General features: G+C 38.5%; 3 protein-coding genes across 3 annotated transcripts; 1 reads left to right on the top strand and 2 right to left on the bottom strand.

The window, feature by feature from the left end:
• Window positions 1-245: 245 nt before the first annotated feature.
• Window positions 246-11,632, bottom strand: LOC108969104 (E3 ubiquitin-protein ligase Su(dx)). Its single transcript, XM_018933625.1, has 8 exons — window positions 11,279-11,632; window positions 7,793-8,660; window positions 7,551-7,693; window positions 4,571-5,464; window positions 4,038-4,503; window positions 3,132-3,978; window positions 1,663-1,861; window positions 246-1,576 (listed from the first exon to the last, which is right to left on the bottom strand). The coding sequence occupies exons 2-8, from the start codon at window positions 8,211-8,213 to the stop codon at window positions 1,307-1,309; spliced, it is 3,240 nt and encodes a 1,079-aa protein (XP_018789170.1). The 5' UTR covers window positions 8,214-8,660; window positions 11,279-11,632; the 3' UTR covers window positions 246-1,306.
• A 448-nt stretch (window positions 11,633-12,080) lies between these two features.
• On the top strand, window positions 12,081-18,906 carry LOC108969114. The gene is made up of 8 exons (XM_018933641.1): window positions 12,081-12,929; window positions 14,814-15,907; window positions 15,966-16,126; window positions 16,222-16,363; window positions 16,430-17,344; window positions 17,414-17,573; window positions 17,719-18,008; window positions 18,068-18,906. Exons 1-8 carry the CDS (start codon window positions 12,197-12,199, stop codon window positions 18,545-18,547), a joined length of 3,975 nt encoding a protein of 1,324 aa, XP_018789186.1. The 5' UTR covers window positions 12,081-12,196; the 3' UTR covers window positions 18,548-18,906.
• On the bottom strand, window positions 12,950-14,671 carry LOC108969115 (ubiquinone biosynthesis monooxygenase COQ6, mitochondrial). Its single transcript, XM_018933643.1, has 2 exons — window positions 14,565-14,671; window positions 12,950-14,508 (listed from the first exon to the last, which is right to left on the bottom strand). Exon 2 carries the CDS (start codon window positions 14,489-14,491, stop codon window positions 13,061-13,063), a length of 1,431 nt encoding a protein of 476 aa, XP_018789188.1. The 5' UTR covers window positions 14,492-14,508; window positions 14,565-14,671; the 3' UTR covers window positions 12,950-13,060.
• Window positions 18,907-19,851: the final 945 nt, after the last annotated feature.

The following is a 19,851-nucleotide window of genomic DNA, read 5'->3' as shown; positions in this document are numbered from 1 at the left end:
TAAAAACGCATTTTTTTTTAAATAAATATTTTTTAAGTACATAGTTAAAATTGTTCTACTCAGTTAACCAGCGTAAAAAATAGTAGTATAAATTATTAACCCCAAATTAAACCAAGCATACGCTTCTCCTCTCCTTCCCTAATAAATAAAAATAAAACATTTTCGTTAAAATATTTTAAGCGAAATCGTGAAGAAAGTTAAACGTTATAACAATTTTAGACACCCCAGAAACCAATACACACCCATTATTTGTTGTTGTGATATATTTTTCATTATATTTTTAAAATAAATGTTCGTTAACGCAGATTGTTTTCGAATGTCTTTTGCCAATAATTATACATATGCATTTTTACTTAAGTAATTTCAACTGCTTAGCTTAATAACTTGCTAAGATGCCACAACATACATATACATACACGCGTACACGCGTACACGTTTGTATGTATGTATGTATAACAAACTATCAAATGTAAATTAACATTAATATATGCCATTAACGCGCGCTATATACAAATTTAAAATTAAATTCTGCCAATTTAATAAAATATGCACAAATATATTAATATATAGTATGTATATGTATATATGTATGCTACAAAAAAGATATTAAATTAAAGTTAGGTTAGGAAGGAGCATGTGCTTACTGCAAGACGGCAACGTTACTATGTGGTAGTTGAGAGCACATACACCCAAACACACACGCACGCACATGAAATATGTATAGTGGCTGTATGTGTGTGTGTGTGTGGGTGTGTGTGTATATGTGCAACTACATACACACAAATGTGTTTCACATTTCATACGGTAAATGTATAACTGATTGAAAACTCCATACATTTGCATACATATGCATATATATAAGTATATAATGTTCCTAAAAAATGAATAATAAGTTTAATATATTTCTAATACAATTAACAAGCGCTTATAGTTTTTTGTTTGTTTTTCTGTTTCCCTTGCACAAAAACAACTACGAAATGATATGCGTTTGAAAATAAGCTTAGCAACAACAACTGCGCGCCGATAAGACAAATATATATGAATATATAAGGAATACAAAACAAGAAATCACCACAGATTTGTTTATACACACAAGGAACACATATGTATGTGTGTATGTATGTACATGAAAAATGGAACTCATACTATATAATGTACATGAATATAATAATGACATGGCGCGCATTTCGTTGCATAACAATTGTGATTATATAACGTTGCAAAAATAGTGTTTGTTTTGATTACAACAACGCACCGGCGGCGTTGTTTGTCAAACCACATTCAGCCGCTTAGTCGTTTAGGCGCTCTACTCTTGGCAGAAGCCCTCAGTCTCTTCAATGGCAAATGTCAACTTCTCCACCAGCTGATCGTAGCTCTTGTAGGGCGGCAAGTCCAGCCGATTGAAGCAGGTATGTGAACGCGGCAGCCACGTCTCCTTGCCCACCTTCTCAATGCAGAAGCGCTGCGGCCCATTGGAGCCCATAAGTTCCGCAAAGCCGCCGACTGGCACACGACATGTGCCCGTGACGAATTGCAGCAGGCGTGCACGCTTCTCATTGTCCGTATCGCGCACGAACTGTTTGTGTGGGAGAGAGAGAGAAACAGAAAATGCATGTTTATATAATATATAGTGATGTGTGCAACAACAAATCGTCTACGTACCTGCCAGAACCACATGACTTGTTTGGAGCCGCGATTGTAATGCCGGTAAATTGTGTTGCGCTGCCAATCGTCCACATCCACATCCTGCATGCCGCACAATATGAGCTCTAGTTCACGTTCATCGAAGTATTTGAGCCACTCTAGTGGCACGACCTCGTTGAAGCCTTCAAGGAACGTTTTTGTCTGCTGTTCGATACCTCTGAAAAGCGTTTATTTGTTGGTAAGTTTTTATTTTTTGGTTATGTGGCAACATCGGCGGTAACTCTTCTGTAGATGTTCACTCTCGCTCACTCGTGTCTCTCATTCTTTTGTTTATCTCACTGTATTTGAGTTGTGTTAATGTTGCTGTCTCACTCACACTATCACACATTTTCATTGCTTGCAATCACTAATTCTCAACCAGTTTATAACAAACAATAAAATTGAGTTCTTATAGACTCTAATTAGTACTATGAACTCATGTTAAGAGAAGTCTGTTTATGCGGAAATTGAACATATTTTAAATCAACGACCCATTTCTCAATCTGGATCAGTTAACTTATCGGAGAACTCCAAAAGTTTATTGGAGATTAAATTTTACTCAAATTGGCTTCAAACTCGAGTTTAATTGAGAAACATTTTCAAAACGAACCAATAATTTGGAGGATACCGAAATGCAACTCTTGAGGGAAACGATAATGTTTTCTCATTTTGGGCTGAAAAACTTGTGTAACTCGAATGCAACCCTGATAAGCTTTTACACGGTTTATTTTCCGTATTTCCAAATTTCAGAAAGGAGTCGGGATACGTCGTACTCGACGGTTTGAAATCTTTATTGTGGAAATCTCTATTCATCTAATACTCAACGAATGGGCTCACGGCTTGGCCTGTCGAAATTTCTATAGAGACACGACAATCAATTAGTTTGAATTGTGGGACAACATCAAAGCGCACAAAGAGAGAGCAAAGCTAATGCCGTTCCCACGTCAGTTGGGTCTAAGTAACTGGAACGTAGCCAGATTTTTATTCGGCCAAGGACTGTCAACTCGGCATTATTCGAAATGACTTCAGAAATGTTTTCGGCCGCTACAAAAACAACACGAGAGAAGCGGAATTCAGCGCTAACAAATTTATATGCGGGTTTCTTTTRCAATTTTTGGGAGGCTTCTCCATCGTCCTGAATTTGGTTTTAGGAAGATATTATTTTCTGATTGTTCTTAATACAAGAACCAAATCAACTGTCTCTTATACACATCTAGATGTGTATAAGAGACAGGTCCTGAATTTGGTTTTAGGAAGATATTATTTTCTGATTGTTCTTAATACAAGAACCAAATCAATTTCTAAGACTTGATTAAGATGTGTGTGATCTAAAAGATTTTAGTGAATATAATTTTACTAAATAAGCTATCAATACACTTTTCAATCCCAAATTGCGCTCACTACATACAAGTTCATACAGGTTCATATAATTAGTGAAAGGCACTTACCTCGTCATGCGCCATTCCGTCATTAATGTTATATATTCCTCTTTATTCTCTTCGGTGACACGTTCTTTCTCGCCATTCTCCTTCAATTCGTGGTGTATTATCTGGCCGAGCACCTCAAAGTCCACGCTGAACCACAGCTCCAAGCCACACTCGTCAATATTATTATCACGCACCCAAATTAAGGAATTATAAAACTCCGGATCGATGGTCTCAATGTCTTTTATGGTTAGTTTTTTGTTCAGCATACGCTTGTAGAAAGGCATCGTAAAACCGGAATAAATGAAGCGACCATGATACAGYGCCATCGCAATGAAACGGCCAATGAATTTGAAATATTGCAAGTGATCGGGATTCACATACGACGCCGGATTAATTTGTAGACTGTAGTTGTTTTTGTTTGCATACTCGAAGAGGCAATACATGGGGTTAAGCACTTCGTGTGAGAGCAAAAAGAACCATTCACGCGACACGCCACCATAGTCGAGACCCTCTTCGCCGCGGAATATAATATAGAGGCGGCGACGCAGTTCATAGGCAGGCAAACGCATAATTTGATGGTATGAATCCTCGAAGAGCGTTTGACGCGTCACCGTGATCTTAATGTGCGACGGCAATGCATTGCTCTGGCACAGGTAGCGRAATTGTGAGAGCTTCCAGCGGAAGGAGCGCTCATAAGCGCGCGGCACACCGTAAACACCTTTAGCGCCCTTCGGTGCACCCGGTCGCGGATCATCGAATGTGGTGCGACGCGTATTGTGATCGACAAAGAAACGTTCGCCGGTTGTGGTGTAGCGTATCTCCCAACCGGGCGGTAATGGACCCTCATTCATCAGGCTGACCTCTTGGCCTATATTTACAAGAGAGAGAATGTATAAAAAATTAGTTTCAGCTATTTCAAGRACTCACCTTGCGTGCGCGGATCCTCCCACTGTGTGGTGCGGTTCTTGTGATTCACAAAGTAAACGCGATTATCTGATTGCACCTTCTTCTCCCAGCCGTCGGGCARCGGACCCAGCGCATCCTCATCATCTTGCGTCACAGCGGCTGTTACCGCTGTTGGTTGTTGCTGCTGTTGTGAGTARAGGAAACGTTGATTGCCCTGCGCCACCACATGCGCACGCTGTCCCTGCCAGTGCTGGAAATGCATGAGCCGTTCACTGTTCGGTCGCTGCCATGTAGTTGTGCGCGTATTGTGATCCACATAGTAGACGCGCCCGCGTGGATCTTTGCGTATCTCCCAACCGGGCGGTAGAGGCGTCGGTTTCTCCCAATATGTAGAGCGCGTATTGTGATCTACGTAGTAACGGCGACCRTATTGATCGAAGCGTATCTCCCAACCGGCAGGCAGCGGCTCATCATCCGCTTGAGCAGCCTGCAGTTACAAAGSAGAAAAGGAAGCAATATTATTATGTTTAAAAAAAATAGTTTCCACTACTTACCTGCAACTGCTGATCGGCCACATTGGACACAGGCATTGCGCCTGGCGCCAACAGCGCGCCCTGATCGCCTGCCGCGCTCAACAGCGCACTATCCATCAGTTGCTGTTGCGTTTGCGGTGGTTGTGGTTGTGATGGCAGCGGTAAGGGCGCCAAGCTGCTGGCGCCGCCACCGTTCGCATACATTTGCGACATGGGACGCACTTGCGCACCGGCGGCGTTAACAGCCACGGCGCCGCCATTCATCGATGGCATGCGTTGTACTTGCATTTGTGATTGCTGCTGCGCCTGCAATTGCTGCTGTTGTAGTGCAACATGTGGTTGTTGTTGCGTTTGTGGCATTGGCTGTTGCTGCTCCCAGACGGGTGGCGGCAGCGGTGGCGCGGCCCGTCGCACGGCTCCACTCTGCACATTACCACCACTGCCGCAGCGCTCCAAATTGCCATTGGCAACAGGCGAGCGTGAGCCACCRCCGACCGTCAAGTGCGCCATATTGCCACCATTGCCCGCCGCCGCCGATGTAGCCATAAGCGCGCCATTCTCAACATTRCGCATGCGTATGCGTCCGCGTACGCCCGCRGCAGGCGTGAATATCGAGCCGTCGCCGCTGATCGGTGGCGGCAACGTTTGCATGCCATTACCGTTTTGCTGCTGTACGCCGTTTGGCATTTCCAGCTTAAGTCCATTTAGCACTGCGACGAGTTCGCCGATTTTTGTTTGCCGATTATCGGATTTGGAAGTAGCCAGCAAATCCATGGTCAGCTCGAGGTACTCGAACCGACCGTTTAATTGTTGTAGCACATGCGCTAAATTGATGATGCGCTCGCCTAGTAGAGTGTCTTTTCGAAAGCTTGAGTGGTCGAGTACTTTGATGTGTAACACGGAGTTTAGTGTTACCTGAAAAGACGGAGAAGAAAATGCTTGGTTATTTGTATGTATATTCATTTATTTATAATTTTGTTTTAGCGCTGTCGGTCCATCCGTCTTTTCTTTAGGTATTACGACATAGTCTCTCGCCATAGACGACTTTCATGAGACCTAAAGCTCAACCAARAKAATATTCTTGWAGCCGAGCTCCTCAATCGTTTTTMGACTGTACTATAATATCGAATGAAAGTGCGATTAGTATGTTAGAAAAAATGTGAAAGTTTTTTAGGTATGCACCGCGTCTTATGGGCTATTGTGCCCTCCTTAACCTAGGCCCAGTCTGCTTATACATTCAAGGGTCATGCTATGTAGATTGGTATGTTTCAAAGATTTATGTATTTAATGGAAGCCAAAAACAGGACTTGGTGATTAGTACAACAAAAACAGAGAATACAGAGAGTCGCTTGARTCATAAGTAAACGAATCGTTTTTGGCGCCTCTCAAGCGAATGACGCTCAAAGAACTTTTCTAACTTGCGTGAACTTTTATACATGGCTCCATTCTCCCAAAATACTGTACTAGATTATATCAGCAAAACGGCTCCCATATACTCCAATTATTAAGATTTTGCTTCTAATTTTAGCAGAGGAGAAGCAATGCTTCGGAGAGACCAATAGAATATTTTGAAGCTAAACCTAACCACATGCTAAGCCGATTTTTACAAACAGGCGGGTCCACATAACCCAAACTGATCCCGCCTTTATTCAACCAAGGACTGTCAACTCGACAGCACACCTCAAAATCACTTCGGAAATATTTTCTGCTGCTACAACAACTGTAGTTATAGCAAACAGAGTCACAGTAAAAAACTTAAGCCGAAAACTCTAGTTCTTTTGTAACCCAAAAGCAATTCCGTTAAATTATATTCTAACCTCATTTACATAGTAGAAGAACCTCTCTTAATATATCTTTTAAAAATATACTTTAAAATTCCTGATAATTATACAGAGGAGCTAAGTTGTAGATCGGCAGGGTAATACGAGGAGCATTCGATACAAAAACAGACTTATTTTGTTTTTGTTCTTTTTCTCTGTGACACTCATACTTCTCGTACTTTTAAGCATACTATAGCATATACGCACGCACAACAAAAACAACAATTTGCAATCAGATCTTGGCATTCAAGCAATTATTGTCGCACTTCGCCGATAAAATTACAAAACCAACAACACAAATGTATAAAGGCACATCTTCAAAAACAACAAAAAAAAAAAAAACAATAATAATAAAACAAATAATAAAAAGAAGAAGCCATAAAGCCAGGGTGTGGTGGGTCTGAAGTGCGCGCAGCTTGTTGGAAAAAAAAGGAGTGGGCACGCGTTAATATTTACTTGCACATTAAGAGGCACATAAAAACCAGAAGTTATCAAAAATATGATTTTTCTAAGAGCTACTCACTGTCAATACTCGTAGATGGTGAACAGACAATCAATGTGAAGTGAGTTGAATAGCAATTATTTTGAAATCAATAAAAAAAAAGTTGAAGTAGCGGAAAATAGCTGAAACGAGTGAATGTGTGTGTGTGTGTATGTGTAAAATAKAAGTATTTCCGTTTATTAATGCGCGTACATACATATATACATATGTTCAAACGTATGCATAAACTCGTATCTACAATAACAACAACGGCTAAAAGAGCGCCCTTTATACATTTTAATAATAACAAGCTATCTGTATGTAATTACAGCAATATCTACTTCAAATAACGGCACAGAATGACAGCTGTCGAAGTTGACTTTTAAAATTCTCAACAATTATCTAAAATTCAATGAGTAATTACAAAGTATGTGTATGTACAACTGTATATGTGGGTGATTTTGATTGAACAGTTTATATGGAAGCAGTTCGCTCTGAACAATTTATTTAGAGAATATAGCRYCGTCTTAGATAGAAATCTGCTTTTAGAAATTTTCGCAAAAAAAAATTGTATGCCATGTAAAATAGGCYTTTTTAATATTTACTGTATTGCCTGCATTGCTTTCCGTTTCCTGTTTGTCCGTGTACCGTTAACAGGAATTACATTTTCTATTTCTAAATATACTACTCTTCAACATACCAGCACTGTGAATTCCTCATTCCATTTCGGGAGATAAGTATTCTTCACCACATCAGTTTTACGTTTACTTTTATTATCGATTACTAGTTCCACGTAAGGATTAGGCTTTAGAAATCCATTATTGCGCAGTGAAGCTTCCTCAACTGAAACAAGTATACAAAAGAAAGTAGTCAATAAATTATTTAGTGCAAATATTTATCTSCGTATGTATGTGTTGATATTTGGTTCTACTTTTAACTTACTAGTTACACTCAACTGGTGATAACCTTGATTGTTGGCAATACTGCCACWGGCCGTTGTGCCCGCTGCCACCGCAGCAGCTGTCCCTGTCGCCATTGAGGGTGCATTCAAATTAATATTGCTGCCACCCATATTGCCACCAATGCCACCGCTGCCATTGCCTCCACCACCAATACCAGCAATGCTACTACCACTGTTATTAATACTGCTGCCCACTGTTGAAACGGTAACGCCACTACTGGTCTGCATGACGCCGCCTACACCGGCATTCCCAGCCATRTTGGCTGCCTGTGTTGCTGTYGCTATTGCTGTTGGTATGGGTGTTGGTGTTGATGACACTGTCGCTGTTGCTGGTGCTACTGTATAGTAGTCAGCAGCTGCATGCCCTATGGAAGCTGCTGACATAACATTTCCATCGGCCATTAACGTCCGGCACTAACTCTATTTTAGCACTTTAGCACTTGTGCGTGCAGCAATTACTTCGTCCTAATGTTCACTTCCACACCACCGTATAGTAGTAAGTGAATTGAAGCTTTTAACAGCAACAAAAATGAAATAATAACAACAAAAAACGTTGAGTTGAAACGCTGCCAAATTTTTGTCACAATTTACGTGCTAATTGCGCCAACTGCTATTATCGCTTTACTATTTTTTTTTTGTCGTTGTTGTTGTTGTTGTTTTTGCAATTACGTACTATTACCACGTTAAATTTATTGCGTATATTTATTATGCAGTTGACACAAATTTTTTCTCACTCACTTATATTTATTTCTACACGTTTGGCTGAAGCAAAAAAAAAAACACACTCCACAGTTCAGCTGTTGAGCACCGTCGTCTGGCCACCACCGCTGCCAGCAAACAGAAAACAACCTGTAAAGAAAAATGAGTTGAGGTTAGTTCACATTCAGTGGAAGTACTAACATAGTGCATCGTTATGTCTATGACGCCAGTAGGTAATAAATATTATCACGACATATTATTTGTTATTATAGTAAATATACATTCTAAAGAAAACAAAAAGCTTGAATAAAATAAAAAGATTATTTACAGTTTTGGCGCACGCCACTATAAGCGTTAAGTAAACAAGAATAAACATTTTATTTAATAGAATAAAGTTGTGCTTAAATAGGTAAATTAGACTAATAAATTTCTTATCCCCGAAAGTTTTTAGAATTTTATAAGTCGAGTATCGTATAGCATGTCCTACCYTCATCGCTTAGACCTATTGCTAGCTAGAGGAGCTCTTTTGCCACCTAGCWTCGGTCTAAAACGTATTCTAACCGGCAACTGCAATAAAAACGCAACTCTTTTCAGAAGGAAAACGTGACGGAACACTTGGCGACGAATATYGCAACAGGGACGGAACAAGCATATGTTTTTACTTAAAGTTCATTCTTATCGATTGAGTTTAGTAAGCCAATTTCAATTGGACCACTAACTTCCCGAAAAAAACACGATAAAGACCACAATAATTATCCAGAACTTGTTTAATTTATAGTGTGTTACACTTTTGAAACGCGCTGTAAATAGTTCTTCGTTATTTCGGTTACCAAAATACATACTTTCGCCGGYATAAGTTCGTGCGTCATACTAGATAATTTGCAACATGATAACAACAAAAAAAAAATTTTTGCTTATTATTTATTAAAATATTAGTTGCTATTTTTTGATAAACACGTTAATTTTCGACTTTATGACAATTTGGTTTTTTGATAAGCCATGCGTTGGCGTTTAACATCACTTAATAATCATAATCGTGGCCTTAGATAAGCATAGCGAATGTGACAAATTTGATGAGAGCTTGGGAACAGTAAGTAATTTTTTAGGCAAATTTTGCTTATATGATGATGAAATAACACGAGGGGTAATAAATTGGTATAACAAAGAGTTGATTGCGTGAAAGTAAGAAATCTGATATGACAGAACCATGGCCACTGAGAAATATTTCGATATGTATAAAAATAATTATAGAAGCTTATCTGACCAAATAAGTTTTATATATATTATATATGTATGTACATGCATATTAAAAAAAAATATTTATTATTAGACAGCTACCTTACCGATAATTAGCTTTAAATATAATATATGCCTGCTAAATTGTAAAATCAGTATAGCAACTATTATATTTAGTGTGCAGAGATAATAGAAAATCAAATGGTCATTTGACTGCCGGAAGAGCTTTTCTGGATGACTAATCAACCTCTGCCTATAAACTTTAACGCTTTATTTCGAGAAATAATAGCGGCCGGCACCGCGATTTTACCCAATTTTATCATATACAAGAACATATTATCAACTGTTATSAAGTCTTAGCACTGAAAAGAAAGTATAATCAAAGAAAATTTAAATATCCATAATAAAAATTAACGGATATTGATAAGTGCGCATAAATAAGTATTTATGTAAGTGCATGCAAGGATCATTATGCCAGCAACACGCAAATCGAATGAGCAACTCATCAAAGTCATAAAGTCGATAGTGTAGCTATTTTTTGTGAAATGATTCCGTAAKCAGCTTATGTATGATTATAAGCGTACATACATATATACAATTGTACTTATTTATATCAGTTTCATGCCGCCGAAAGCCTTTACAAATATTATAAATACATACATATAGACAAAGGCAAAGGCGGAGTCATGTAGGCGGCAGGAAGGCAAGTTATAAGTATATTACYGACGAGTCATTGATAGCGTACACTTTTAGTTGGCAAAACGAAAGCAATATAGTCACGCAGAAACAAAGGCCCCGCCACCCCGCCGCCATAGTCAATGCACTTTACTCAGCAGTATTTTTAAGCCCAGACAGGAGATAAGCTGCCGAAACAAAGTATGTGCAGGCAAATGAAGCGCTACAAAAGTAGCAAAAACACAACAAGCAAGTAATCAAAGTAGTAAATAGTACATACGTTCGATTACAGCTACAAAGGARTCTTGGTTCCTAAAACAATATAGTATGTATATAAAATGTATAGGTATTTGTGTAGATTACATTTGTACAATTGYCTTAGAAAGCTGTCGTTAATRCGTATRTTACACATATATTCAAGTAAATATYGCAAAGGCGTAACCACAAATGTTCTCTTGGCCAGTAAGGCTAACAAGTGAATAGCAACACCTGGCCACTTTCAACCCCATCCGAACCTAAGACTATATGTGACTGTGAAACTTGGCTGCCAAACCATGCGAAACGTTTCCGACCAACTGACCAACTAAGTAAAGCAACATCATGTCAAGCTAAATACAATACCACCTTAGCTGCATTTACATTCCAATGAGAGGGGTACCTTATCCTATATTTTGTTTGCCAAGTCTATGCGCGACGTTTATATACACTTTGCAATAAAATGAAGGCAAAGGTCATACCAAACAATCTATATTGACCAACSTATACTGGCTAAACAACAATATGGTCCTAATAGAAAACTTTACGGTATTGTAGATGGAAAATTTATACGCTAACTATCCAATTGCACGAATACTTACACATCAATTTTTGGTTGTATATTGTAACCAAGCAATTTCTACCACTTTGGGCGATAATAAATTACAGAGATTATTCGATATTGCTGATTTATAGGTTAGGCTTTTTAGGGCCTTCCTTTGTTTTTTCTTCGATTAACAATTTAAAATGTGAAAGGTTTTTTGCATTTATGATTTGATTACAAGCAGAAACTTTTGCAAGAAGATTTCAAGCAACACTTTTCACTAAACACAGACAACAAAGTCACCACGTCGATAACTGTTTTCTATTTTAAATATGTCAATAATATTATTTTTGTTTTTAAACCCAAAAGTTATTATTTTTCACAAAAAATTTTCAGCTTTTCGTCCCGTGAACACCACAAAAATTCTTTCCTTTCAACGTCTGTTCTCTATCTGACATTCGCAGCCTTTTTATTTTCCTATTGTCACAGATTCGCTAAAGTCAACGAATATGAGGATGACTCGTTCAAATTTAACATGGTTGCATTTTAACAAATATTCTAATTGCAGTAAAAAAATAATATTTCGTATATTTTAAAATAAATATTTTAAAAATAGACCACTTCATATATATGTTCTCATCCCAAATGTTAGTTACGTGTATAACACCAAGCAAAAATAGATATCTTATATATATGTATATGAAAAACCGAAACACAAACAAAAAATAATATTAAACATTTTCTTAAACCCACGAAACAAATAAGACTTCAATTTCGTTTGCAGTAAATAATGTTATTAATTATAATTCGGATTTAACATTTTCTTATGATTTGTAAGATTTTGTCCACTACTGCCCACCGTGCAAGCCTTGATCAGCCGTTCGGCCGAACATACTATGCTTTCAGTAGCGGTAGTATTTGTATGTATATATATTTTCATTGAAGAAATGCSGTGTTTTTGTTTACATTCAATAAAATGACTGAATTGATAAATTTGTTTAAGAAATTAAGTGAGTTTTTTGATCGTAAATTGCTTTGGGAAAATATTGAAGAGGCTTACGAGGATGATGCTGAAAAAGAGCAAAACAAGAATAAATCGAATGCGGAAGACCAACCTCTATCTACCTCTCAGCAAGCTAAGCCCTCTGTACCTGAATTGCCATTTGTGCAGCGTGCACTCAACGATCCGCAGGTGTTGTCCACCCTACTAGAGCTATGCTCTGCCATACGTATTTTGCGAAGTGAATCAAGTGCCAGCTATGATAATACCTATGATTGCTGGGATGAAGTGGTTAAAGTGTCACCGCGTGACTCCTACCTCAGCTTCGTGTATGCTTTAGCGGGTCTACCAACATTGGATGCTGCTTGTGCCGCATATACAAAGCTTGCACTTGCTGCCGTCGATACATATTTTCTTTCGTTAACTATTCCCGGTGCAAAAGGATTTCATATCTTTGAGCCCGAGGTAATAGCGCATTGTCTTCAGGTCTTCGGTTTGATAGAACGCATCCAGAATCCTGATATTCTACGTCGAATGTCGAAACAGCAACCTATCGAAATATGGGTACGATTTTCAACATTCTGCGATGACTTCAAATTGCTGCTAAGGTATGTGCATTTCAACGATCACAAAGCCACACGAGACATCTTGCTGAAGAAACTAGTGAATATATTGTACATGAATCATGAACGCGGTTATGCCAATATGTGTAAGTGAAATTTCCTCTTATTTTCCACAAATCTTATTAATTTCGTGTTTTATTTATAACCAAAGTAGCAGAACATTTCTAAATATCTAAAATACAAAAATTGATATATCATTGGTAAAGCGATAAAGTGTTTAGCCGATAGCACGTTTCATAAACAAATTTTTTATAGGCGAAATAGTGTCTGTGAGCTGTAAACCTAAGCTGCGCAGCAAAACCACCGGTGTGAATGTGGTCGAGTAGAGTGTATGCAAACCGTGCACACCCACCATTATAGGCACGTTCTTAGACAAGCTACGTTGCTCGTATTTAATAAGGTAATGATTGTCACTGAGTTTTGCACCAGCGTACGCCGCCTCAGAAAGCACTTTAACAAGTTCACGCACATCACTGAACCCTAAATTCACACCTTGACCTGCGAGTGGATGTACCCGATGAGCAGCGTCTCCAATCAAAGCTGCACCGGTGCATACATATGATGAGGCATGTAAAAAGCCTAAAGGAAATGATGCACGTGATTTCTCTATAACACCATTTACGGCAGGCGGATATTGCCTCAGCATATCGGGATTACGTCCAATAATCGAATTTAATGTATTCATTGCATTGACAACAACTCCATTCTTGGGGTATTCCTTGAAAAAAGCCTCATTTAATGCTTTAGTGAAATCAGCCTCAGACAATTCCAACAGATGTTTAGCATGTGGAATAGTTGTACTCCACACCACCGAACTGAGTGTGTCGCTTAATGGTAGTAAAGCTACCGGGCCGGTTGGTAAGAAACGTTGCCAGGCCACCGTATTATCACAAGGGTCTTCTAATTGCACGGTGGCTACCACTCCACGACGTTGATACTCCAAACTAAATACATCGATATTCATTTGTTTACGCACCAATGAATTGGCGCCATCAGCGCCTATCAGTAGTTCACATGTTAATGTTTTGCCATCTTTAAGGTGCACTTGCGAGTATTTATCGCCAGTGTCTACTGAAAGTTGTACGCCTTCAATGCGCGAATTGTTACGCACCTCCACATTTTGCGTATTTGTGTTATCGGCCAATTGTGCATACAGAGCATCCAACATCAAGTCATTTTCAATAATGCAAGCAACATCAGCGGCGAAATGTTCATCTTGAAATTTGATTAAGGCATCACTACATGCATCCCACACTTGCATCTGTTTAACATGTTTTACTCTACGTTCTTCCATGTAATCCCAAGCGCCGATAGATTGGAATAGTTCYACACTATTATTATTTATAGCGGAGACACGGTTGCCATATTGCGCTTCGACATTGAAGCCTCTGAAAGGCGGTGCGCCCTCAAGCAATAATATCCGTTTGTCATTTAAAACTTTATTTTTGCCCAAAGCAACTGCGAGTGCTGTGCCGACGAGTCCACCACCACCAATTATGATGTCATAATGTTCTGCAGAGGATTTCGGTTTTTGTGCATGGTCATCCGTGTAGCACTTCGAACTAACGCAAATTGCACGCACAGCATGAAGCTGCTTGAAAAGCAGACGCAAATTACGTGTGCCCGATGGTTTTATTAAAGCAGACATTGTTTTGATAATGCCGACTAAAATTTAAAATTAATTCAAATTAAATTGTGAAATATTTATTTTGCTTTTCTACCTTTCCAAAATTATGCGGCACTTTGATTATTTTCTTTCTCTTTTCGGTTTGCTTTTGATTTGTTTGAATGCTTTGATTTCCAAATTCTGTGAAACAGCTGATGTGAAGCACAGTGTTGTATTTTGTGCAGGAAATGAATTCGTTAATTATTTCTTATACTGTTTTTATTTCCAGTTTCCCTTTAACCATATCCGCAGTACCAAATTTAATTATATTTTTCTTAACGCCTTTAAACAATTRTGTTTTTAGATGCTGCCAATCTACACGCTAAATGCTTTGAAATATTTGACGAAGTAGTAAACGCGCATAACGGCGAACCGGAAGATACACTAAAAAAGCTAATGAATATGACAGTTTTCCTGCACACTTACCCGCCAAAACCGAAAAGTACAAGCGGAACTGTCATTAGTGGTGATTGCGAACATATCTCCGATTGGTTTATCAAATGCATTTCAAAATATCCGCGTCTGCTTGTAAAAGTTCTAAATTTCTATATCGAATGCATAGTTACCAATCCAATAAAATCTTGGAAAACAGAGCAGACACAACGCGCACTAGAATACGCCGCAAAATATGATGCTGCACTTTATACCACCTGTAATGAGTCATCGGTGGAGTTCTTGTGCGAAGCAATCTATGCCGATGAAGTAATGATACGTGCACGTGCCATAGAATTAATTTCACGCATTTTGCAGTTGGAGGCACATGTTAATTGGCAAATGTTTCGACACGAAGTATCGGACATACCACGCGAAGTATATCTCATTAATGAACTCATAAAGAGTTTGCAGGATTTTAACAACACCGTTAAACTGAAAGCAGTACAGGCGCTGCATCTTGCGCTTACCAAAGGTTCACCAAACACTATGAAAATACTAAACGAAGGTATATGCTATACACGTTACCTCGATCTTGGTGTCAAGCTGCCAGATGAACCACGTGTACGTAAGAATGAAATACGCTACGAGAAACCCTCTGCGCTTGAGCCGAAGTACAGTTTCGAAGGACATGGTTTGGTGGAGTTGTCATTCTTGCATTTGCCAGAATATGTTTATGAAAATCTCTTCCAAAGTCCCCAATCATATATCAGACGTGCGGGTGTTATGTTTATGGAGCAACTAATCAAACTAAATCCACTTATTATTTTCAATACAAATTTTGTGACAGAAACAACGCGTCTCGTTGATGAACCCACTGCCTTAGTGCGGAAACAAACATTAGTCAGTATCGACAGCATTCTAGGCTGCTACCCGAACTGTTATCCAGTCGTGTGGGTGTGGTGCAAGGTTGTGGCGCCCATGTTGCGCGATGGCGATCCAAAGAATATTGAATTGGCTRTGGATGTAAGTGTGTAATAATGTCTGCACTTATTTATGTAATCCAAATTTTGTTTGATGACAGTGTTTTCGCGCACGCGTATTTGCAAATATGCGCGGTATCGATCAATCCAATCAGGCGGAACACTTTATGCCTTGGGTTATTATACGCACAATGCTGTCCACGCAGCCGCGACTCTATCTGCAAGAATGCTTTCACATGGCTTTACAGCAACGCTTGCTGAAGTAAGTCTTTAGGATTAAAAATGTATACGAGTTTTATCAAAAAGTTAAGTTTAAATCACATAACCTCAACATGTAATCTTTATAAAATCTTGCAGTCCTCAAATACTCAGCATAATCGAGTCACATTTACTAACCTCGAATTCCACAGAAGCTTGGATCGTGCTCAACTTCGTTTCTGGCAAGTTGAAGAGTAAAGAACCCGATGCACTTATACATCTTTTCATATCACTGAAATCGGTATTACACAATTTGGCCCTACAACTATACATATTTAACAAACATTTTACTATTTCTTCTCCACAGTGGAACAAAGAACAAAATATGCTTATTGCTCTGGAAGTGCTCGCTAATTGCATACAAGACTTCTCGCATACAGCACTCAATCAAGCTTTCAATCACATACTCACGCAAATACGCGAAGGTCAAATCTTACCGGTACTCATTGGCAAAGCATTTGATCTGCTCATTCACATCGACAATTGCTCGCAATCTCAGGCCACCAAAGGCAAAAATCTCAAAAGCAATCCACTTGAGTTAACCGAAAAAGCTTGGTTGCTCGAATTGCATGATTTGCTGGAATTTCGCATACTCTCGGGCATAGCAGATTTCCCCGATAATCGCGCCACATTTATGTCTCACCTTTACTCCTACTCAGAAGTGAATTTGCAGACGCGTTTGCGCCCGCATCACACTATTGTCTCCTTCGTGCACAAATACATGAGCGTGTGCTTGAAATTGCCTGAGTCAGAGTTGGATTTGGAAAATGAGCGCCTCTTCAATTCGATGATATTGATTGCTGGTCGTCTATCTCTACGTGATGCCGTTACGGCCAGCACTACTTGTAAACTTTATGGTGCCATATTGAAAATGATCGATCGTCCACCAATCGTGAATACTATAACGATTTCAATAACGGATCTTTGTAAGAAGCACACGCAARTTGTGGAACGTATCATTGAGCACGTGCTGGCGAAATTATCATCGCCGTATGTCATGAATCGAGTGGAGACATTTAAATGTTTCGAGAAATTGGTCTTGCAGGATCAGTTGAAATTGCGTGGTTCCTTGTTGTTGGCGCTTATGTCTGCTATTTTAGATGAGAATAGAGAATTGGCAACGCGTGCTTGTGATTTTTTTGAAGAATATCTCAGTAAGAAGAATTCAACGCTCTTTCAGAAGTGTTTAATCGAATGTCCATTCGTCTTCAACGAATACGAGGTGTGTCTGGGCGCTTGTGGATACTTGTRGAATATAATATTATCAAGTTTGTATTTTTTTCTTTTACAGAATTTCGACGGTTTGGATAGCTTTTCGGATACAAGCATTAAGTCGCCTTTGAAAGGAGAGGCAAAGCGTAAGAGTCGTCAATTGCTTTATAATCACATGCTGGCGACGGTGGATGAGGTGAATTTGGTGCTCTATTTTGGGCAACTCAAACTGATTTCAGGTAAGACGGAGTAKTAAAAGTTTGAAATTAAGAYGAAAGCACTTTGTWTACCCTTTTATGCGATAAGAAATGTACCTGTAATGAGTATTATAGCTTCGGTGCAAATGAACTTGCAGTTTTTCTTGTTTTATTAATGTTTTTTTAGAAAAATCACTACGTGACGAGTGCATGAAAAGTCCTGAAGGCATCGCATTGCTCAAGGATGTACTGTTCATTTTAAAACGCGTTTGCCAATTGACCAAGGAACAAAAGTCCAATGCTGACAACAAAGAAGACGACGACGAGGATAATGCTACGGATGATGCAATCGCACAAGCAAACGAAGCAGCTGCAGTAGATGAGGCAAGCACAGCTAAAACTTCAGGTGCCACCACCGCTGGCAGTGCGGGCCGTGGACGCGGGCGCAGACGTGAAATAATAACTATGCCCGATGCGGTAAGAAAGCAAATGCCAATTTTTTTAACAAAATCCATTAAACTTGTTTATATTTTTAGYTGAATCTACTCGAAAAGTCGTTGATATTCATACCCACCATTCATGGTTGCTTCACTGCCCACACCGATGACACATTACAAAAAGCTTTCGACGATTTGGGATTTGCATTGGCAAAGCGCTTTCCCAATCTGGTGCACTATGCGCAGCCAGCAAAGTTTTGGTGCAAGTATCGTGAGAAAATAGTCACGGATTCGCYGTCGCAGCAAAAGAAAAAATCGAAACGAAAAGGCAAAGTTGCCAAAACAYCCGAGAAGCCCAAAGCGAATTCAACGCAAGTCGAAGGAGATCTGGTTATGGCTGAGGAAATCGACGAGATCGACGAAAATTTAGAATGTGACTCAGCGGATGAAAGTGATTTTTGTTCGGACGATGACATGCCATTGGCGAGCACGATGTGTGCTGGCGCTTCGCCACAGAAACGTTTGCGTTTGAGCGATGCCGAAATACCRATGGAATATTTATTCAATCCGAGCATTTGAAAGTTGGAGTGCGCTTCTAGCGCATGTGTTGACACGTAGAAGAGYAATTGGTAATAATATTTGCAACATATAAACGATGTTATATAGAAGGATTTAAGGTTATGCAGAGAGATTTGCTCCTATTATTTGACTGCCTTAGTTTAATGCATTTATATTTTTTACTTAATTTTAAGTCACAGAAAAGACTCGAATAGTTGGTGTTTATATTTTTTTATATTTATTTAATTACTTTAATTTTTTATACTGACAGAGAATGATATGAAAAGGAATACGTACGTAGACTTCAATATTATGCATAACATAAATGAGGTTAAGTTTGTTATAGAATTTATTAAATAGATTTTATATAAGACCAAGTTATTAATAATATTAATAAACTAATTCTCGAATTAATACTTACATATATACTTAAGAGATACTTTCATAGATATGTATATGTCGTTACATAAATTATATATTGAATATTTATAGCGCAGTAATATATTGTACGCATCATATCTCATATAATAAAATGTTATATTAACAAAATTTTAAGTTTCATGCATAATACTATTAATGTATTATATATCAAAATTAATTGTTTTTTATAAGAAAAAATTGACAAATATAAATAAAAAAATATTAAACATTTATTAGAAATAGTACAATAAACATAAAATATATATTTTCAGTTTAAAAAAAGAACCCAAAACTCAAAAAATCTCCAAAAACATTAACGCGGGAACAGTGATATGTATACAAGAAATTTAACACAAAATTATATTAGAAACCAAATACGGTTCTGKGATCAAGACCCTATGAAATAAGACCAAAATGGAATAACAAGGTAAGAATTCAACGTAAAAACATTTATATACAATTTATGGCGACAATATTTTTATGAYAGCTAGAAGAAGCTTAGATTTTTGTTATTGGAAAGCTTGCTGTGACGTTTGTGTATTAAATCTGACATCAAAATTGTGATGCTCCACCAAAAAGACCAAAAGAAATGCATGTTTCAACAAAGGGCTTTGAGTCTATACCAAAACTTTATGAATTTTTGTTGTTTTTGTATACGCAAAACGGATTCCTGAAGCTATTTAGTGGAATGGAGCCGAATACAGTCTTTGACCGGAACGCGCCCGGATTTTTATACGGGCACGGACTGTCAACTCGGTACTATTATTCGATATTACTTGAGGAATGTTTTCTGCAGCGACAAGACTAACAACAAAAACAACAGGACATTGCCAGGACAGTCGAGTTTACGTAACCGTAACATACTCCGTTTTGTATCCGGTCAATGAGTGTCAACTCAGCGGACA

This window comes from Bactrocera latifrons, unplaced genomic scaffold, assembly GCF_001853355.1.
Source record: "Bactrocera latifrons isolate USDA-ARS-PBARC rearing strain unplaced genomic scaffold, ASM185335v1 scaffold_24, whole genome shotgun sequence".
Classification (NCBI taxonomy): domain Eukaryota; kingdom Metazoa; phylum Arthropoda; class Insecta; order Diptera; family Tephritidae; genus Bactrocera; species Bactrocera latifrons.
This window is presented reverse-complemented; position numbering and strand designations above follow the sequence as displayed.